The sequence below is a fragment of the Nicotiana tomentosiformis genome, chromosome 12 (genome assembly GCF_000390325.3).
Source record: "Nicotiana tomentosiformis chromosome 12, ASM39032v3, whole genome shotgun sequence".
In the NCBI taxonomy this organism is placed as follows: domain Eukaryota; kingdom Viridiplantae; phylum Streptophyta; class Magnoliopsida; order Solanales; family Solanaceae; genus Nicotiana; species Nicotiana tomentosiformis.
Window position 1 is genome coordinate 26,702,604 of NC_090823.1, and position 23,488 is coordinate 26,726,091.

At 35.1% G+C, this 23,488-nt stretch overlaps 1 protein-coding gene across 3 annotated transcripts; it reads left to right on the forward strand.

Moving 5' to 3' along the window:
- The first annotated feature begins 9,503 nt into the window (after positions 1 to 9,503).
- LOC104095572 (solanesyl diphosphate synthase 3, chloroplastic/mitochondrial) lies at positions 9,504 to 20,942 on the forward strand. 3 transcript variants are annotated; one of them, XM_009601725.4, is made up of 12 exons: positions 9,504 to 9,768; positions 11,659 to 11,751; positions 12,306 to 12,386; positions 12,463 to 12,534; positions 13,867 to 13,992; positions 14,944 to 15,030; positions 15,683 to 15,754; positions 16,355 to 16,440; positions 18,329 to 18,461; positions 18,783 to 18,872; positions 19,641 to 19,739; positions 20,429 to 20,942. In XM_009601725.4, the coding sequence occupies exons 1-12, from the start codon at positions 9,640 to 9,642 to the stop codon at positions 20,606 to 20,608; spliced, it is 1,248 nt and encodes a 415-aa protein (XP_009600020.1). In that variant the 5' UTR covers positions 9,504 to 9,639; the 3' UTR covers positions 20,609 to 20,942. The 3 variants fall into 3 exon arrangements, with proteins under 3 accessions (XP_009600020.1, XP_009600023.1, XP_009600021.1); XM_009601726.4 differs by having other exon boundaries at positions 9,610 to 9,768; positions 11,673 to 11,751; XM_009601728.4 differs by lacking the exons at positions 12,306 to 12,386; positions 12,463 to 12,534.
- Positions 20,943 to 23,488: the final 2,546 nt, after the last annotated feature.

The window sequence follows — 23,488 nt, forward strand, 5'->3', positions numbered from 1 at the left end:
AATTATATTCAAAATATTTATTTGGAAGGATTTGTACTTAGAAAGTATTATATGAAAGAATTGTATTTGAAAGATATTTATTTGACGAAATTATATTTGAAAAGATTTATTGAAAGAATTATATTTGAAAGATATTTATTTGAGGAAATTTATGTTTGAAAAGATTTATTGAAAGAATTATATTTGAAAGATATTTATTTGAGAAAATTTATGTTTGAAAAAATTTATTGAAAGAATTATATTTGAAAAATAATTACTTGATAAAATTATATTTAAAAGAGAGTTATATGGAAGAATTATATGTGAAAGACATTTATTTGGCTTAACTTAATTTAAATACTTGGGTGTACATGTATTCATTATTTATTGAGCTATATTAATGGTGTTCTTGTTGTATTATTGTGCATATCACTGGTTGTTTCATATGAAATGTGAGCACGAGGTGCTGTGATTAAATAATAATGATATTTGGCACGTGAATTGTCCGTGCAGTTTGTGATATGAAATGAGGGCACGAGGTGCCGGGGAAATATGATGATTTAATTATGGGCATGAGGTGCCGTTAAAATATGAAAAATGGGCTGAGACCCGTGTTTACGAAAAATATAAAAATGGGCTGAGACCCGTATTTTTATGATTATGAAACGAGGTGTCACATGGTGACTATTTAATTGAAAGAATTACATTTAAAAATATTTATTTGGAAGGATTTTTATCCAAAAAGTATTATATGAAAGAATTGTATTTGAAAGATATTTATTTGAGGAAAATTATATTTGAAGAGATTTATTGAAAGAATTATATTTGAAAGGTAATTATTTGAGCAAATTATATTTGAAAGAGAGTTATTCGAAAGAATTATATGTGAAAGACATTTATTTGAAAAACTTGATTTAATTGGGTGTAATTGTATTTATTAAGTGTTAAGCGATATTAATGGTATTATTGTTGTCTGTTGTGCATATCACTGGTTGTTTTATGTTTTTCTTATTGTTATTTGTTTCCTATTATTTTTTATATTATATTACACAGGTTATTAGACTAGTGAGTGTCTTGACTATACCTCGTCTCTACAACACTGAGGTTAGTCTTAATACTTACTGGGTACCGACCGTGGTGTACTCATACTACACTTCTGCATATTTTTATGCAGAGCCGGGTATTGGAAATATCGGGCTTGAGCAGAGTTAAAGCGAGATCGTAAGGATTCAAGGTAGAGCTGCTTGGTCGTCGCAGTCCTTTAGAGTCTTTTTATTTCATTGTACTGTTAATTTGTAATCAAACAGTATTGTATATTCGGTCTTCGTGATCATTTCATGTATTCAGTTACAGTTTGTGACTCAGTACTACCAGTCTTGGGAGGTTGTATATTTATATTTGTTCTGCTGTTAGTTTTGATTACTTATTTATAATATTAAAAAAATGGCTTCAAAAATATAATTGAAATCGGCTTACCTAGTCTTAGAGACTAGGTGTCATCACAACGCCTGTGGTGAGATTTTGGGTCATGACACCTAGTCTAGCATGAGTACATCCAGTATTTCATGTTTCCACGCTTTGGAAGTACCATGAGGATAGGTCACATATCTTGGACTTCAGCATGGTTCAACTTGATGAGAATTTGGCGTATGAGGAAGAGCTGGTGGCTATTTTAGACCAGCAGGTTCGAACTTGAGATCCAAAAAATTTTCCTCCTACGAAAGTGCAATGGATAGGTTATCCGATCAAGGAGGTCACATGGGAGTCCTAGTCCGATATGTATAGTAGTTACCCCCACCAGCCCAAGTAATTTTTTTATGTCCTTTCGAGTACGAACGTTTCTTTTAGAGGTGGAGAAAGTAACGACCTGATAGGCCGTTTTAAGTACTAACCTTTATTTTCATATTCTGAGACCTCTATTAGATTTATTTTGATATTTCTTGATTTGCGTGCATGGCCCATGTCATTTTTCAAAATGCTTTTACTTAAAGATTAAAGAAAAAGTGATTTTAGGCTTAAAATGAGACTCGAGTTGACAACGGCCAACATTGTTGGTAAATGACCTCGGATCGGTATTTTGACGATTCTGATAAGTTTGTATGATATGTTTGGACTTGTACGCATGTTTCGTTGGGGTTCGAGGTGATCCGAACGAGTTTCGGCGCATTTTGTGAAAGATTGTGAAAAATGGGTTTTCAAGTTGAAATATTGAGTTTTGATGATTTGAGGTAGCGAGTAAGTTTATATGATGTTGTTACACTTGTGTGCATGTTCGGTTTGGAGCCCGAGGGGCTCGGGTGAGTTTCAAATAAATTTCAGATCATTTTTTACTTGTATGAACTGTTGGTTTTTGGCTTCTGGTGTCCAGTGCTTCACGATTGCGAGACGCGATGCAAAGGCTCTCTCGCAATCGCGAAGGGGTAAAGTTGGACTGGGGCTAGTTACTCTTCACGAACGCGAGAGGTAAGCCGCAAACGCGAAGCATTGGGGGCTTAAACTTCGCGAACGTGACTGACTCCTCACGAACTCATTGCTTTGGGGAGAGGTTAGGGAAGGCAGGATAGTCTTCATCGCGAACACGGACATGGGGATGCGAAGGCAGGCTTGGGAATTCACGAACGCGAACGCCAATTGGCCAGTGCTAGTCGTGAACGCGTCAGGTGCTTCGCGAACGCAAAGAACAGCTGACGCTATTTATTTAAAGTACTGGAAGTCGGGAATTGGCCATTTTCACCATTTCTGAAAGCTAGAGCTCAAACTAGAAAGGATTTTGAGGAGATTTTTCCAACTTCATTGGTTCGTAATATTCAACTAGTTTTGATGTATTTCCATAATCACTCAATGATTTTAACCTTAATCTATAAATTTCATGGTAGAAATTAAGAATTTTGGTTAGAAATTAGGGATTTTATAAAATTGAGATTTAGACCTCAAATCAAGATCGAATTTTAAAATAAATCACATAACTGGGACTAGGGTGAATAGGTAATTGGGGCGTCCCCAGGGTTGAATTTTGTCAATTTCATTAAAAATTTAAAAAATTTCACTCATGGGTAGTTTCTAAAGCTTATTTTGAACTATATTTGGTTAGATTTGATTGGTTTAGAGGCTAATTCTAAAGGAAAAGTCATGGTTGAGTATTGATTTGATTGCGGGAAGAGGTAAGTGTCATGCTTAACCTTGACTTGAGGGAATTAGGACTTGATTGGTTTATTTGATACTTGATTTATGTGTGGCGATGATGTATATGTAAAGTGACGAGTGTATATGCATAGTCACGGGTTAGGCATGCGGGTTGGGATATTTATTTATTATCTTCAATTATTTTATGCTTTCATTTAATCCATGTTATTACTTGTTACATTCTTTAATTGTTACATGCCCTTACTTATTAAATTCATGCTCTATCCCTTACATGCCTTAATTGTTAATTATTTTCATGTATCCGAGCCCTTATTTATTGTCTGCCTTTACTTGCTTTGTGATTTAGTGTGTTGTTAGATATCTACTTTTATTTGTTTTGTGACTTTAATTATGTAATTTTTCTTACTGTGTTTTATTTTGGGATACGCCATAATTGTTTGTAGTTTATATATATAATTTATATTGTTTGGGGGTTGCGCGCCGCAACGGTTATTGGTATTATTGCGTGGGATCAGGTTGCATGCCGCAATAAATATTAATATTATTATTTGGGATCGGGTTGCACGCCGTAACAATGTTTATATGTATATATTTGTGGATTGGGTTGCGCGCTGCAACGGAGAAGAATTTATTATTTATATATTTGTGCATCAGGTTGCGCGTCGCAATGGAGAAGACTTGTTATTTATATATATATATTTGTGGATCGGGTTGTGCGTCACAACGGAGAAGACTTATTTTACAGTGTTTGACAGTTGTTACTGTATCCGTGTTAATTTGATAAGTTGAGCACAAGTGTTATTCTGGGGCCTCTGTGATGTGCTTTCAGTTTCGGTTTTATGTTAAATTCTTTTTTTCTCTATTTCTGCTAGTATTGCTTTTCATGTTTAAAATGAGAGCCTTGTTATAGCCTCGTCACTATATCGTCGAGGTTAGGCTCAATACTTACAAAGTATATATGGTCAGTTGTACTCATGTTATACTTCTGCACTTCTTGTACAGATTTTGGTATTGGTCCCAACAATAGTTAGTGCTTGCTCGCATTAGCTTTTTACGGAGATTTGAGGCATAGCTGCTTGGTGATCGCAGCCGTGAAGTCCCCTTCCTTATCTAGTTTTACTATTTTTTTTCATTTCAAACAATTGTATATTTATTCAGACATTTGGTTGTAGCACTTCTAGTATACACGTGTACTTGTGACACCAGATTTCAGGGTTTGATTAGTCAGTGTTTGGAGTTGTTATATCTATTTTGAATTTCTACATCTTTATTTCTTATTAAATTATTTTCAAATTGGTTTTAAAATGATTAATTGCGCACTAATGCTGGCTTACCTAGTAAGTGGACGTTAGACGCTATCACGACCCCGCGATAGAGATTTCAGATCGTGACAGGTATCTCCCTTTGCCAATATAGGTATATTCACAAGTCAGCATCAGAAGAACAATGCTTCTGACCCAAATTAGCAGAATTCTCTAGTTCGTGAATGCAAAGATGCTACAGCGTACAAGTGTCCCAGAATTTTAAACTGTTACAATAGTGATTAACTAGAAGCCATAGGACCATGTAACCTATAATTGTACAAGTTGCTACTGATTATGTGAACATTGTAGGACCCAACTTAAATGAATGCAAAAGTGAGTCAAACCTATGGTGTCCAACGGGACGGACTGTCCGGTCTCGGCCCGGCTCGGCAGAGGAAAGGTGGGACGGGATTGGGGTAGAAGAGACATGGAATGGGATGGGACAACCATTTGGTTTCGGTGGTGCGGCCCGGCCCGATAAACTTCCAATTTTTTTTGAACTAGCCGTTGGCAATCGACTTTTTTATTTCAAAAAGAGCCATTGGCAACGGCAAAAAACGACAGTTTTTGACTCCTCCACTCTCCCCCCCCAATTCACCCCATACCACCGTAACTTTTTATTTAACCCTCAAGTTTAGTAATTACAGTTGTCTTGAATTTTAATTATAAATAACCTCCATCCTTATTCATTTTTCTCTACATAAAATACTATAACTCTCTCTTAATCGCTGACATTCTATCTTCATTCTTCTCTGTATTTTCTTATAATCATCTACGTTTCAAGTATTTGGATAAATTTTTGGAGCAAGTTTCAAGCGTCAAATTAATTCGTCAAGTATTTGGAGCAATAAGTTGGGTAATATATTCAAGTTTTAATATTTAATTACGGCATACTCGTTGCATCACTTAATTTTTATAATTAATTTTTACGTAATTTTAATGTTTAATTTTTCTATTTAAATTATGGCTCCTAAAAAGATATTAGGTATAACCAACCCATTTTAGAAAAAGTAATAGAGGTGCTAGTTCTAGTAGTAATCCTAATCTTCATCCTAAAGTTAGAAAACATATAATGGATATAACTCATGTTGATTAAACTTTCTCTAGTTAATTCCCCAGATTTTATGATATTAATCCGAAAGAACCACTAGATCATGAAACTTTGCAAAGATAATTTGACAATGATATTAATTTTAACGTGAAAGAAAAAAAATGAAGAAGATGAATTAGATGAAAAATCCACTAGCAGTAACATACGCTCCAACTTAGACTCAATCTCGTTCTGGAGTTTTACCTCTCCATGTATCTCTTATAAGGTTAAGACAAAACGTGTGAGAACATCACTTGTATGTAATTTTTTTGATTTCAATAAAGTATCTTTAGTTGCTACTTGTAAAAAATATAAAGTAACATTGCACATGGGACGAGTTAAAAATCAGGTGGGACAGGTGTTTAAGCATATACTTGAATAATAAACATAAAGCTTTATGGGTAAAAGCTCAAATAGATGACAAAAAATACCGACTCCAAGTAGCTGTTGTAGAGCTCCTACTGGATCTGGCGGGGGTTCTAACTATGTCCAATAACAGTTTAACCCGACTACTAGTGGTATACTACGTCTCTATTACATGTTATGTATAAGTTGTGACATAATACGTTGGGCTAATATTTACAAAGTTGTGATATTGTACAGTCTTACTCAAAAAATATTGTGTATGTCTTTTGATAATGCTTCTAATAGTACTGCTTATATCTCACTATTAAAGCTGCATTTGAACCCGCCACTTGAAGACATCTTTCATATTACATGTACATGTCATATTTATAATTTAATAATTAAAAGTGACCTTGATTTATTTAAGACCGAAATTACTCAAGTTAGAATAGCAGTTGGTGTTATTCAAGGAAATAATAGATAATTTTGAATTAAGAAATTTAAGGATAAGTGTAAGGCATATAGCCTCAGCCCAAGATTCATGCAGAAAAAGTTGCTACTCGGTGAAATTATACATATGTATTCTTAAAATATTGTTAGAAATATAGATCACCTATAACTAAAGTTGTGAAAGGTATTGTACCAATCCTAACCGTATGTTAACAAGTAATACTTGAGAAGACATTGAAGATGTTAAATTTTTTACATAAATTTTATGTGACTATTGTTGAATTTTCTGGATCTTATTACGCTATTATTGCTAATGTTTAGTACATACCGCTGAAATTATTCTTTTTCTCTCTCGATTCAAAAGAAAGAAAGATACAAGAATGCCACTGAAAAGATGCAAAAAAATTCAAAAAATATTTCTATTTTATTTCTCCTGTTTAGCTAATTGCTTCTATTTTAAATCCTTCTATTAAATGTTTGCTTCTCACCGACTAATCAATGTTTTGTATACATATATGTAGATTGAAGCAACTAAAATCCATAAAGTTACGCTTGTATGCATAAGCTAAATGAATATTTGCAGCAGTTATATAGTTGCTATGCAAATTTAATTGATAATGCTTCTTATGTTGTAGTAAATATTAACCCAAATATTCCATTCTAGTTCTGCTTCTACATCTTCTACTATTGATGTAGATGAAGGTGTTGACAGTTTTGCTATATGGTCCGCACTATTTTCCAAACAAATTAATAATAGAAACATTGATGAACTTCAATTCTACTTGCAAAAGTAGACGGTGCTCCGTACAAAGAAATTTTTACCGTTGGCATGGTGGCAGTGCAAAGCAATTTCCCATTATTTCGGCAATGGTTCGGGACCAGTGGCGAACCCAGAAAATTCAACAAGGGTGTTCAAACATTTGCCAGTGGGCTATGTAAGGGTGTTCAAAGCCTATTTTTAATCAATAATAAGTAATATTTTACCTTATACGGAGTATAATTTTCGAGCGAAGGGTGGTCAGTTGACCACCCTTGGTTGCACGTAGTTTCGCCCCTGCTCGGGACGTGCTAAATGTGCCAATTTAAATTATTGCATCAGAGAGCGCATTTAGTCAAGTGAGACAGCAGTTAGGAGACACCCGTCAGTTATTGCGAAGCAACACTTTAAAAGTTCTAGTATATTTTAGAGATTAGATTAGATCGGAGCAATAAAATCAATGACGTAAAAATATAGATAAACCAGATGACGAGTAACTTGGAGATATATTGACAAATGATTGTCCATTTGACTTGAACACCCAAAAGCTGACTAAGAAGTTCATATTGGCTCGGAAAAACTACAAACGCGATGCAGAACCTTTGAAGTTTCTATCCAAATTTGAATGCACTCTTTTTACTTTAATTTAGTCATTGTAAACTTTAAATTTGCAAGTTTAAAAATAAAAAAAGAACTTTGCAAATTATAAGTTAGAAAATCTTCATATTTAAGGTATTATTTTAATAAAGTATAAGGCTCTTAAGTCTTTGAAGTATTTAACCAAATATTATTCTTACAGCTTGTTTGGATGGTTGTTACTCATTGTATTGTACCGTATTGTTACTTTAAACACTATGTTTGTTTTGATTGTTACTTAAATTTTATTGTATCGTATCGTTAAATCCGTCGTTATATAACGACGAAATGTGTCACTTTATATAACGACCGATTTATTGTTATCGCGTCGTTACCTTATCTTTTTCTTTCAATCTCACCCTTCATTATTATTAAATAATTTTATTTTATCATTTACCCTACTTTTTTATATAATAAGTTTACCATGTATCATAATTTTTCTTTATAATATTGCAAGTTTATTCTTCATATTGCTGGTGCGTGATATCATGAAACGATGGCAAACGACACAATCTATCCAAACATTGTATTTATCAAACGATACAGTACAATACAATACAATACGATACGATACATTATGAAACGATACGTAACAACCATCCAAACAAGCTGTTAGTGTTTATGTTTTACTTTCACTTAATATAAATTAAAACTTTTATTTACGTTTTAATGTTGTACTCTTTAAAGTTGGATATTTAATTAATTAATTTATAAGTTAGAAGTTTTGATAACATTAAAATAATAATTAAATTGTATTATTTTTATAAAATTTACAAAAAAAAAATATTATTTTACAAAAATCGATCCGACCCAATAGTTTCAAGCCCGACCACCTCCAGGCCAGATTTAACCCCCAAAAGATCGCCTCATTTTACCCCGGTAAAGTGTATGTTTGAATTACATTTTGATGAATAATTCTATTAGTTATTCTAGAAAAACTTACCTCCAGATTGTTTTTAGTTTTTGAAAAAGCATTTCTTGGTTATATTTTATAAAGAGAGATAATACACTATTAGAGCAAACAAAATTCCAAATAAAAACAAAGATTTATATATCAAAAGTTGGATGAGAAGTGCATTTACTTGGTTTTATTGTATAAACCGAGACAAGTACGAGGTGCATTATTTTGTACTAGAAATAGAATAGCTATTTTACCATATATTGGGAATAGTCTATTATCATAAAAAGGAAAAAAAAAAAAAAAAAAACGAAGCTATGTAAGAGAAATCATTAATGAGACTACAATTGCCATAGAGCATTCAATCCCTTTGTTAGAGAAAGTTTCAGCCCTTTTAGGATTTACTAATATAAGTACTTAGACATCGGGTGGGAGCCAAACAAATTGAGCATCGCTTAGTTGGTACGAATAATTAATCCCGAGATTAAATTTAAGAAAAATTTATTCCATGTTTGGTTGGTAGAAAATTACGGTATAATTTAGCCCGAGATTAGTTATCCCGAGATTGTAATATTTTTTTATCCCATGAAAAGATGGAATAATTAATCCCGAGATAACTGCTTTCCAACCAAACGACCCAACCAAGATCCCGATTCTGACCTGTCTGTTTTGGTTAGTAACCGAACCCGCCGCGGCTTACATGCTCGGGGGCTGAAATTGACACTTCAAAAATAAGGGTATACTCATTTTTGAAGCTACCATTGAAATTATACCCGCATTGTATAAAATTTTGTAAATTAGTTCAACAGGGCTTTTTACCTAATTTTGCACATATGGTTCCTATTGGGATTCGTCATAGGCAGCAAATTAAAACACGAGTCCGTTAAATTTCATGCCTTTTTTGGGTTCCTCAAACCCTGGGGCACCGCTTTACTTTGACCTTTCCTCCTTCCCTCGTTCTCCTTTTTCTTCTTCTACTAGCGACACATACTAAGCACACACAATAATAACACATACAAAAATAAGTAAATCGAGAATGCTATTTGCAAGGGGTTTGTCTCAGATTTCGAGACGCAGTATCAATAGATATCAATGGCTATGTCCCCAGCAACAACAATTTCACCATTCCAATCACTTTCCCTCTCCCATCGATGCTTCTCATAAGGTGAAATTAATCTTATGTTTTTCCTTCTTTTTTTTTTTCCTGAGTTCTGTTCTATTAGTTACTGTTACTTTTTGTTAGCTGTGATTGGGAATGGATATTGTTTTTACTTTAGGGCCTTGATCTTCTTCTTTTTTTACCCGCCCAGAAAGTTGATAGTTGCGCTGAAGTTTGTATTAGGATTATGTGATTTTATTTTAAAAATTTTCCAATCAATCAACCATACCTCAATCCCGTTTGTCAGGATTGGCTACATGTTTTTTTTTTGATAATGGCGGTGTCTGGGCTAGCTTATGCGCACATTGACTAATTCCATAGGCTACTTGCTACCTGCTATCTCAACTATATGTGTGTTGGTTTTTGCTCTACTTAGGTCTATTTCTTTCTGATATGGTGCAATTTAGACTTTAGTAGGATTGTAGGAAATGTTAAGCTAATAATGCACTGGTTCCAACCGAATTTTGAGCTACACGTTGTTGTGTGTGTGTGTGTGGGGGGGGGGGGGGGGGTTGACACTGGTGCGACAGTCCATTTAGGGGTTTAGTGTTGCACTCAAATGATATGCTCAAGAACATTATTTTGTGGTCAGGGACTCCTATGGTTACATAGCGAGCATGTTCCAACATACTTTGAATTATGAGAAATCATTATAAATTGACTACTTTATGTCGGTTGTCAACCTGCCACAACCATCCTCCTTTATACGTGTTTGAGACCGTCAACATGAGTTCTCATGTGTGGAGTTAAACTTGAAAAAGGAAACAAGAAAAAATGAAAGGAAGGATGGACAAAATTAGTTATATAAGGTTCAATTAGGTCATAACTTGCACCTTTCTCTAGTTATTTTTCCTTTAAATGTTCTCTTCCTGGGCAACGAGTAGAGTGACGAGGATGTTACTCATTGTATTGGAGCGGGGTGGATGAAATGGAGGCTCGCTTCTGGGGTCTTGTGTGATAAGAATGTGCCACCAAGACTTAAGATGTTACTCATTGTATTGGAGCGGGGTGGATGAAATGGAGGCTCGCTTCTGGGGTCTTGCGTGATAAGAATGTGCCACCAAGACTTAAGAGCAAGTTCTACGGAGTGGTGGTTAGACCGACTATGTTGTATGGGGCTGAGTATTGGCCTGTCAAGAAGTCCCATGTGCAGAAGATGAAAGTAACTAAAATGAGGATGTTGAGATGGATGTGTGAGCATACCGAGAAAGATAAGATTAGGAACTAAGTTATTAGGGAAAAAGATGGAAGTGGTCTCTGTGGAGGACAAATTGGGGAAATCGCGGTTGAGATGGTTCGGGCATTGAAGAGGAGAGACATAGATGCCCGATTAGGAGGTGTGAGAGGTTGACCATGGCGGGTCTGAGGAAGGGTAGGGGTAGACCAAAGAAGTACGGGGGAGAGATGATTAGGCAAGACATGTCATTGCTTTAACTTACCGAAGACATGACCCTCGATAGGAAAGTGTGGAGGTCGGCAATTAGGGTTGAAAGTTGACAAGTAATCGTGACAAGGTGGAGGTAAGATATGCGTACACATTACTCTCCTCATACCCCACTTGTGGGATTACACAGAATATGTTGTTGTTGTTGTTGTTAATTTTCAACCATGTGTAGAAAGATATAGGAGGCAAGGCCTAGTGCTTGCCAGACTTGATATCTCTCTTTCATCCCCTTCCCTTGTTTCCATTTTCTCTATTTTTGGTGTATTTTTAGTTCATCTCTTAGCTTAAGAAAGATAGTCAATATTAATGTGGTCTTCTTTCTGATTCTTCCAGTCATTTTTTCTTGTAAGCTCTGTTTCAAAGGTTACATAGTTTAATTGCTCAATTCGCTGCTGTTATTGCTAATTTGTGACTTTTTATGCTTTATTATGATTGTTTTTGGTGATTATTAGGTTTTGGGTTGCAGAGTAATTCATTCATGGGTTTCTAATGCTCTTAGTGGTATTGGTCAACAAATTCATCATCAAAGCACTGCTGTAGCAGAGGTTTGTATAGCATTTTATTTCTTAAATCTACAGTTATCATGTTATGTCCAGTGTTTTTGCTAACACCGTATTTCAATGTCATTCCTCTTAGTTAGCTTCCTCACTGATGGATCTTATGGTTTTTTCATCTGTAATATGTTGTGATCGAGTATTTCAAGAAGGAAAATTGATGACATGGCCTATACAATTGTAAAATTATTAGCAGTTACTTCTCCATATTTAAGTCAGAGTATGTGGACCTGAAGGGCCTTTTCTTTATTCCTTTCTAGTTGTCTTACCTTATTTCTGGATGGCAAAACTGATTCAAAATTGTACCTAAAACTTTGCACTAGTGGATGAATTTTCTTGAGTCGTGAATGACTCTTGTCTGTATAGTTATGTTCAGCTGCCACTTTAAGGACTTGTCTGAGTAGTTTGAGGTTCTGATGCAAATCATCAACTCTTATATTTTTCTATCTTGTTCGTTCCTCGGGTTTTCTTTTTAAATCCCCATCCTTTATGTAATTGCCAAAGGATGATGTTTTTCCCACTGTTTCCTATTGTCTTTCTCTCAGGAGCAAGTGGACCCATTTTCCCTTGTTGCTGATGAATTATCCCTTCTGACAAACAGGCTGAGATCAATGGTAGTTGCCGAGGTATATAACTTTTTCCGTGGTTAGGCGATTGCTAAATCCTTGATGCTAGATGACAACCTGTTTCATTTGTATACAGGTCCCAAAGCTGGCTTCAGCTGCTGAGTATTTCTTCAAAATGGGAGTAGAAGGGAAGAGGTTTCGACCCACAGTATGATTTGTTACTCCCAAGCTCAATTTTCATGTGTACTATACATTCAACCTTAGTTCGGTGCACAAGCTTTTGCGCATTCCAAAGAAAGAAACTTTCGGTCATCAAGTAATTGTTAAAAAAACAAAATCCACATTTCCTGTAATAAAGGCTGCATAGCTTTGGAAAAAGTCACGATTCTCTAAATTACGGAGTATCTTCCCTTTAAAATACTGATGAAAGCTAAGTGACTGTTGCTTAGTGAAAAGATATAGACATTTGGTTTTGAAATAGCAGAGATGTAGATTTTGCACATTTCTTTCTGAAAGCTTAAAACATGTTTCTCCTGAAAAATAAGGAAGAACAAGAATTTCCCTCAGTTGCATTTACAGTAGGCTCAAACATGACGCTCCAGCAGAAATTACCAGACTGAGAATCCAACATTCACTTGTCTTTTGCTTAAATTGTAGTAATTATTGGACACGTCACTTTTTGGACACAGCTTTGGATGATTAAGTTCTGTAATGTTGAAATTATAGTATAAAATGGCATCAACCATATAGTTAGAGCCTTAGAGGTTAAGATGACAAAGTGGTTTGAAGCCTTGCATTTAGAGTATAAGATGGCATCAGATAGAAAATTAGAGGTTAAGATGACAAAGTAGTTTGAAGCCTTATGTTTTGGAAACTAAGATGTTTGGAGACAAGTTTCTGGTCGAAGGATGTTTATCCCTGGACAGATGACAAAGTGGTCTGAGATTTACGACAACATCAACCATATCTGCTGCTTTCTTCAGGAGAGATGACATAAAGCTTAAGCTGCAAAATAAAAGAATGTGAATAGAACAGGGATAAACATGAAAAACTAAAGAAACCGCAACAGTTGGCAAACCAAAACTAAACTGAATTGTATTATGTATTAACTACTTCGGCCTTCTTTTCTCTCTTTCTATTTGTTTGCATTTTAGTTGAATATAACAGTTTCATGTTATATATGAGCAAAACTTGAGGAAATAATTCTCTATTTATTAGATATGCAATTTTTGATACATTTACTATCTAATGAGCAATGGTTTTCATTTTAAGGGGTACGAATTGAAGCTTTTGTATTAATTGAAGTCCTTGTATTTCCAATTTAAGTGCATTTGTGGTGGCAATACAGATAGCACCCTCTTGAAGTATTATACTTTGGTGGTGCTTCTTGCGTGCGTTAAGTGGTTATTGTGCTGTTGCTTGGCCAGATCCATTGTAATGTAGATTTTTTCAAGTTTGTTTCATGTCAATGTAGCATTCATTTTTCAGTTCATGATTTCATACATCCTCAAAAGCAAATACACGATGCACTTTGTTGTAGGTTCTGCTGTTGATGGCAACGGCACTGAACGCACCGGTACTTAGACCCCAGGTGGATGTTGATTCTTTGTCCAGGGATTTGCGTACGAGGCAGCAGTGTATAGCTGAAATCACGGAGATGATCCATGTAAGTATTCTATCTCTTTTTCCTGTTAGGATGGAAAGACCATCAGTTGGGTTGTTAGATGACAAAATTTTAACACTCAAGTTCTTGATGAATTATTATGTTCTGGACTTTGGTACAAGTGTCAGATACAACACAGATACTAAATATGTACACGTACAACTTAATATGAGTTAAATGGGTATTTTGAAGGTTGCATACAAAAGTACCCCGACCAATGCAGGAAAGGTAAAATGAAGAATTCAGATAATTTAGATGAACTACGCATATAGGGGATATGTGTAGATGTTAGATTCATGAAAAAGAACTCATATATAAACCCGATTGGTAAGGAAGCAACACGGAAACGTGGGGTATAACTGATATATCTCACCTGATTTGTAAGGAAGCAACGGGAGGATGGAGCTAAAAGAGAACTTCCACATAGTATGATAAGTACTAATTTACCCATAACAATGCATCAAAGAATTGCAATTGCTGGGAAAACTTGGGAGTTCTGTTCTGAATTTGAAGGACAGCTGGGGGATGTTAATTTCTTAAAGGGTGGCAGATCATGTCTTTCTTGGGGAAGGGTAGAGATGCAGAGTTATTTGTGCTGGTCCAGTTAGTTGAATAAGGCTGACCGCTCTAGGTTTTTATTTTTTAACAACAAAGCAGTTGCAGCTGCCAGCTGTTGCCCGCTTGTTTGATTTTCTTTCGTATTTATGGGGAGCAAGACAAACAGGTTTCTCTTCTTCTTTTTCGGGTCCTTTTTCCTTAGATGCTCAATGGGCCAACAACTTGGCATGGTTGACGCAGATCATATGAATGGGCCTACATTCAGAAAAACCTGCATGGCCACTTAGTTGGTGTTTCATTTTCTCTCCTCTAGTTCAGATTAGTTTATTAAGTCTCAAAATGCCATTTCATTACAACTTTCTTCATTCAAGTTTCTTTTTTTTCACTCTATCGTAGGTTGCCAGCCTACTCCATGATGATGTACTAGATGATGCTGACACACGACGTGGGATAGGTTCTTTAAACTTTGTGATGGGAAATAAGGTACGTGGTACTTTCTTTTCCGAAATATGCTGTCCCCTGTTAGAGTCTTCCATATAATCCAAGCAAGCAGATGTTGCAGTAGTGAGATGGCCGTTGTTCATATCAATACTTAGATGAAGCAAGTATAAATTTGTTATCTTTCTGTTCCATCTTAAAGGACGCTATTTAATTGACGAAGGAGTTTAAGATGTTATTTGACTTGTATATTATTTTAATAGCAGCAGAAGAAAATATAGATTGACGATGAAAAGTTAGTTCAATAGAAAAAATATCATATGAAAGTTTAACATATAGTTAAATAAGTCGAATTCTTGAAACTTGTCAAAGTTGTTTAGAAAAATACTATTAATGGAATAATGTCAAACATTTTGAACGTGCCAATTGAAAAACAAATGTTGTATAAATTGAATCAGAGGGAATATCTTAGATCCCTGAGTAGAACATTGGATATGACATGCTTACTGCAGGCAGCGTAATTTTTTCCTTCTAATTATGAGATTATTGAAAGCAGTCAGTTTTAAATTATGGTAAGCCAAGTGATAAAGGAGGGTCAGGACTCATGCTTTCCTCTTGGGTGGAAGAGCAATTTTCATCCGTGGGTTATATTTAACCAAAGTAACTGCTATAATATCTCTTCTCCTACTTAATGCAGTTAGCTGTACTAGCTGGAGACTTTCTGCTTTCCCGAGCGTGTGTGGCACTTGCCTCTTTGAAGAATACAGAGGTATACCTTGTTTCCTCTTGGCTCTAGTAAAACATTAAATATTTTTGCAGAATTAACAAGAGTGGAACCATACTGTTCATAATACTCTTGTTATTAAGGCTTGTTAGTTTTTATGTTCTATTCCTATTTATCAGAAGTTTTTCTTTTTCTGTGGGATATATATCATTCTACATTCTTTTGTATCTAAAAATTTCTCGATGGACAAAAATAAGATTTTATTGTGTCTAGTATTAGGGTTTTGACACTCCTTTAACTATTGACCGCTTGTAGTTTTATGTATTTTAATCTCTTATGGTTGGTATTTTTTTGTCACTTGATATAAATTGTATCGCAAACTCGTAAAACTCAGGGTTTTGCTTTTGTTTTTTCTGGTCCAGCAACTCTATATAGGTTTTTCTTTTCCTGTCGGTTTCATTCACGCCGCTTATTTTGCGTCTCCTCAATTAAAAAAAAAAAAGAAATAGACGAAAAATAGCAACAACAGCACAGGGAAGGGATTCTAGCTAGAACACTGATTTTAGTTTAAGATTTCTGCTATTTTCTGTTATACCTCTTGCTATCCTCTCTTCAGCTCCGATACTCAGATCTTGTGACTTGTAGGTTGTATCCCTTCTGGCAACTGTTGTGGAACATCTTGTTACTGGAGAGACAATGCAAATGACGACTTCTTCTGATGAACGTTGTAGGTATGCTGGTTCAGTGCTGATTAGTTTTTGATGTACCCTGATTGAAATTAACTCAACTGAAATATGTCATAAATGGATTCGACATTTGATCTTTTCGCTGAGATAAAGGCATAAAAATCAGAAAGAATATATAGAATTAGAATCGGATATCTCGAGATATTAGAAAGTTTCGTGGGTTCTTAACTAGAAATTAGGTCTTCCCCAATTTAGTTATATAAATTCTTAGATCAGACTTATAAAATAGTAGAGTCTGATTTATTCAATTAATACCTCTAATAACAACAACAAAAAAACCCAGTGTAATCCCACAACATGGGGTATGGGAAGGGTAAAGTGTATGCAAGGTTGTTTCCTATAGACCCCTGGCTCAAGGGAAAAAAATGAAAAGGAAGCGGAAACAACAAGCAGTAGCGACAAATAAATACCCCTTTATGTATGCAAATAACGCTCTAAGTTGATTCTTTCAGCGAGTAGCTAACTGCAGTTTTAGTATGTTGCTTCTGGTATTTTACTTTCTGGTGTAGTGACAAAAAGAGAGAAGGGAGAAAGGAAGAGGAAGAGGAAGAGGAAGAAATAGTAATGCGGAGAGCGGGGAGAGAGTAGGGGAGGGGGTAATGAAGGGAGAAGGAGGAGGGGAAAAAGAGAGATTCTAATACTCAAAACAATTCCTCAGGTGTTCCTCCGATGTTCAAACAACATACATAATGTCCTATTTTTTATGTTACACGGGTTCATTTATGGGTACATATGGATATCCGTGTCTGCAAATCTGCTAGAAGTATTCACACCCATATCATAACCTACACAAGTACGTCAAGGCATACAAAGGATCCGAATACCGTAGCCTATTGTTGGAATAGGGAATCTTGAAAGGCTGGAACCACTTTCTTATGAACTTTTTGATAATATTAATAAAGCAGAGTAAAATAGAAGAAATCAAGAAGGATAGGTAATTAAGATGTGGAGTATGAGAAAATTAATGGACAAGGGTTTTTCCTTCTTCTTTCACCATCTTTTGTAGAATTCGAGATTTTTCTTTTTCTCTTTTATTTATTTAATTTCTTGTATCGTCGGTTTAGTAGAAGAAGGGGATCCAGGGTTAAAATTGCTGGTGACATAAAAATATTAGAACATTAGAACAGAGGATGGGATAAATTTGAACCGCACTTTAGGAACAACACCTCTTTAAGAAATGTTAAGCCTGTGAGTCAACTCATCAAAGAAAAAACTGCAAACAGAGAAATATGAATGAACCAAATCATAATAAATTTCTTTGATAAGTGTGCTAATACTATAAGCAAAAGGATGCTTGCAGATGGAGAAAATAAGGCTGAGCTTGTATGTCTCTCAAGGACACCACATTAAATTTAAAATTTTGGGTGTTAGGCATCATGTCTCTAATAGATGGGGTATTTTGTGTCAGTTGATGCATACTAAACATGCACTTTTGCCTAGCTTTCTCACCTGATGCCTTAGCTGGTCAGAGTATATACTAACTTCAGTAATATCATCTCTGTTTTAGGACACCAGGTGTTTTACTAATTTTCCCCCAATAGTTGCAAAAACATTCAGTATGAGATGGAGGGTTGTGGGATCTTGAAATGTCTAATTTTGGTGAAAAGGATGTCAAAGGGACGTAAGCTTGTACCTCATGTCATATGAAACATCCATGTTAGTTGGTGCAGTTTTAATATTAGGAAATATAGGGGATTTAGCACCTCTGCTGTTTATGTAGAGTAAACGTGTCTTGATGACTTGTGAAGTGCGTCGTGTATGCATTGTGCTAAAGGTTGCGTACAATCTGGTTTACTATCTACATCCACTTGTTTGTTAGATTTGTTTTGACCAACCTTTCTCCGAAATTAATGTTCTCCGTCATCTTTTGCAGCATGGATTATTACATGCAGAAAACATATTACAAGACTGCATCATTAATTTCAAACAGTTGCAAAGCAATAGCGCTACTTGCTGGGCATACTGCTGAAGTCTCCATGTTAGCTTTTGACTATGGGAAAAATTTGGTCTGTGTAATCCTTCTACATTCTATTTGACTTAATATATCACTTAATGGTGTAATGGGATCAGCAGGACGTAATAAAAATAGTTCTATGTTCCGACCTTTTCTCCATTGTTGCTATCGTGGTGGAAATAGCATGTAAATACTCATAAGTGACTCTATGCATCTTCGATAATCTGACCACTGGTAGAAATTTCAGTTTGGCGGGATATGCAATTTCCTTGTGATTGTGCAAATAAGACCTGTTTAAGTAGTTTACCTTTTTTTTTCCCGGTGATAAGGTTCCATAGTTCTGAGTTCTTGTTTTCTATGTCTATTCATGCAGGGCTTGGCATTTCAATTAATAGATGATGTTCTTGATTTCACAGGCACATCTGCCACCCTCGGCAAGGGTTCATTGTCTGATATTCGTCATGTAACCTCTCTGTTCTTGTCAATTGTTTCTCATATCTTTTGAACTCATTTTAGTTGAACCTAAAAGAGTGGCTATGCAGTTTATGAAGTAGAGCTTTTTCTTACTGGCAGATTTACTCATCAAAAAGGGGGGAAAAATTACAGCATGGTCAGATGTATGTTTATAGGTTAAGAATTAGCAAGCAATTGTTACTCAAATATTTTAAAATCTTATTATCATTATTGTCGTTATTGTTACTACTAATAATACTACTATTACTGCCACTATCACTACTACTACTAATACCACCACCACTACTTCACCACCGCTACCACCATCAACATGGCTGCTCCACTGCTGTTATTATTTGATAGTGTAATTAGAATTCAACTACTTCAAGTGGAAAGTTGCGAGCTCGCATCTTTTTCTAGAATATTTGAAATTTGTGGGAATTGTTCCCAGTACTCCATTAGTGTATCAGTGAGGTATGTTCTTCCTAGCTACTCTCATGAGGCTTCCTTTCTCTCCTTAACTTTAGTTCCAGCAATGATGAGCGTTAAGTTTTTTTTTCATATTTCATATTTCCAATTAAATTTTCAATCTGTGTGCCATTCTTAGTTTCGGGTAGACTAAGGCTTCCAGATGTTATACGATCAAAAGTAGGTTTACCCTCTGTCGATAATTCTTTGCATGATGTGCTCGTTCACAATTCAACATCATGTCTTAAGAAGGTATTCTCAATCATTTTTCCCTTAGTCTTGAGTTTCTCTGTAACTTTTGTGTTTGTAGGGGATTGTAACTGCCCCAATATTGTATGCCATGGAGGAATTTCCTCAACTGCGAACGGTGGTGGACCGGGGATTCGATGATCCTGTCAATGTGGAGATTGTAAGCATTTTTCTGCTCATCTTTTCCTAGCATTTTCTATGACCACTGTATTCATTTTTTCCTAGCATGTCCATGATAACCTCTGTATTCATATTAACCTTGTGGTTGAATGTTCTTGTACCTCTTAATTTGGCACGTTTTAGTGCAATTGATGATAAAAATATGTGTATCCTAATTATAGACTGTAGAGGTCTTTTCCTTCAAATATGTCACTATTTTCTATCAAGTCTATAGCTTTAGTTCTGTATTGAGTTGCTCCTTTTCATTTGTTTTCTATTCTAAATTAAGTATTCCCATCAAGTCATCAACAAGATGCAGTGGTTGAGTGGAATTGGTTATTGCGAGTTTGTCTTCAATGTGGAATAGTTTGTGTTACAACCTTCTGTTCAAAAGTCTATTCCAGCTCTCGGGTTTGTTTCTTGTTAGTAACCGCCCATTGTTGTATACTAATTTTGGTTCTTGATTTTTTGAAAATGTTGGAAAGAATATCCACTGTTAGGTTAATGCTCGGATCTTCTGGATTCTCGGTTGACTTTTTATTACTATTTTTTTTATGAAGATCATGTTATAAATGTGTCGTTGCGAGCATCTGCTTACGTTCCTTGTCCTGATCAGTGTTGGCTTTCTCGTTTAATGTCAAATTCTGGTTTTCGTGAATAATCAACCAAAATCTACCATGAAAATTGCAGGCTCTGGACTACCTTGGTAAGAGCCGAGGGATACAGAGAACAAGAGAACTTGCAAGAAAACATGCTAACCTTGCCTCAGCGGCTGTTGACTCTCTTCCTGAGAGCGATGACGAGGATGTTCAGAGATCAAGACGGGCACTTGTGGAACTTACTCAAAGAGTCATCACAAGAACAAAATAGTGGGCAAAGAGGAATCTATCCAGGTGCAGCCACATTTGATTAGTGTACGAAAATTTTGTTTTAGACTCAACACGTACTCCTGTATTTCTAGGGACAACAGACCCTATTTTTAGATCATGATTTTCTTCTAGATAGATAATTTATGATATTTTTTCATCCAATAATTATTATTTGGTAAAACCCTTGATTTTTCTTTTTTCTGTACTGGGAACAAGTCTGTAGAGTAATTGTGATACACATCGATGTTGTAAAAGGTTATCCAGTTGAAAGTAAATGGATGTATCCTTTGATATATAATGGTTGAAATGGCTATTGCATTCGGTTCGGTCTTTTATTACCTAACTATATTAGGCTAAAAATTTATTTACCTATACAAATGAGTATTCCTTCAGTTGGTAAATCCTTTTAAATGATTTGCAAGAGCCAAAGAGAATCCTATTTTGTCTTCACCGGTTCTGAACTGAAGTTTGTTTTCGAGTGATTTCGTCAAAGACAGCGTTAGGCTTGATGGGATTTGTAGGAATTTTTTGTCAAGTTGATATTAACAAATAACATCATCATCGTTGGTGCTTCTTAACCGGGCATGTGAAGGAGAAACTAAATGGAAGAAGCAACATATAACTTGTATACTATATGTATGGAATTTTTATTGAAATTATAAACACTCTCTTTTACCTAAAGTTATATATATGTATTAAAATTATATTATAGTTGTATGAAAATTGTATTTCACTTATATTCTATTGTAGTAGTATCATTTTTGTACGAAATTTGTATTTAAGTTGTATACTATTATAGTATTATTTCTTATATCAATATTGTATGAAAGTTGTAAATAACTTGATTAGCTGTATGAATTAACAGATATATATATTAAAGAAGCCAAGAGACTTGTTGTGTTTTAACATATCATTCTTATTCTTGATTTCTCATGTCCACTTGAATTCAACAATGGTTTGTTTATTTGGCTTATGCTTATGCTTGGACTTGATAAAGCTACGAGAGCTAAAAAAATTTTTGATGATTATTATATTGGGGCACACTTGGTGTATGGATTGGAGGTATTTCATGATAATTCTATGGTTTTGCTAGCTTTTATGCTTTTTTTGCTTTGGCCATAGGTTTCATTAGATTTTGATTTGAATGGTAGATTTGTCTTGCTTGTTGGCTTGGATGCTTGGATTTACCATAAATTTGTAAAAATGTGGTTTGCTTGTTGGTTTGAGGCAATCTTTTGTAAAGGTCCAAATACGAGGACGAATTTCTTTTAAGGGAGGGAGGATGATACAATCTAGATAGCCTTCAAGCATTTTGAATTCTAATTGGAGATTACTTTCATAACGGGACGGACTATATGTGCAATTTCGCCAACAATTAAAGATTACATTATATTTGGTGGCTATACTTGTAATACTTAGCTCCCTAGTATAAATAGCTCTTAAGATTCTCATTTTGAACGTAACTTATTTCGATATTGAGATTATGAACTCATTGAGTGAATATTATGGATGAATTCCATTTAGGGATGACAATGTGGTGATGCGGGTGCGGGGCGGGACGGGTTTCAGAGCTTGCGGGGCGGGGTGGGTTAGAGCATTTGCGGGTGCGGGCGAGGCGGGGCGGAGCGGGTTGGGTATTTAAATCTTTTGAACTAAAGACCTGTAACGATGTGCTCTCTCCCGTCTCGAATATTTTTTTTGTTTACTTCTTTTTCTTTGGCTGATGGTACACTTGTACCTTTATCATATAGGAGTATTGAATAAAACAGCTTTTCCAAATTAATATGGTTTGTTTTTGAACAGTTAACTCTTTTATCCCAACGTTGTGAAATAAATTCAACGAGTGTATATGGCAAAGCATCATTAGCAGTACTTAAATAAAGTTTTGGTTTGTATTCTTTCATTTTTTCCCCCTGTTTTACTCTTTAACTCAATTGAATATCCATCTACTTCTTATAATTCGCATCCTAAAAGGTGAAAGAAATATTTGATCTGTTATGTGGCTTCTTGATTTTGTTTTAACCGGCAGAAAACCCCTTAAACTAAGCCCCATTGTAGCAATAACAATGAGTTCCATATTTCATTAATCACATATACTTAATACTTAATTAAATTTGATAAAATTTAGAACATCTTCAACATGTGTTTTATAAGATGGTATATAATATTTAGATTAAATTTATAGTACTTAGCAGGAAAATAAAAAAAAAGAATTATATGTATCTCATGTTTTACTACCAAATTCATTTAGAAAAGAAAAAAAATATTTTTGCGGGGCGGGGCGGGTTTCTGTGGGGCGGGACGGGGCAGGAAGGGTTTCTGCGGGGCGGAGAGCACTAAAAACAACAAATTATACTATGCGGGGTTGGGTGGGGCGGGTTGAAGTTTTCGCGGGTTTATGCGGTTTTGCCCCGCAAACGCCCCGCCCCGCTTTCCATCCCTAATTCCATTGTTTTAAGGTGGGGTTTATAAGGTTCTTGCTCTTAGGGTTATCCTATAGTTTAGGGTTGATTATGATTTAAATTGAAGGGTATTTGTGTTTGATTTCAAGTATTTTTCAATTTTCCTAATTAGTTCTTTGCTAAATTCTATCTTTTTGGCATTTTATTTGTGTTCATGTTATTATTGTTTCCACGTTCGTATCACAAATCGAAACCAAATCAACCAAATATTACATCTATACAAGTTTAAAATATTTTATACATAAAAATATTTATTGCAATGTAATTTATAAATATTTTTTAAATTTTTTCATAGTTCTCTCTTTTAACGTATTATTTTAAATTCGGATGCCGAATTTTTGATCGGTCCAATATGTTTTATAGCTCATAAGTCTTAGTAACTCAAACCCCAAAACAAAAACAAATCAATACTAATACTA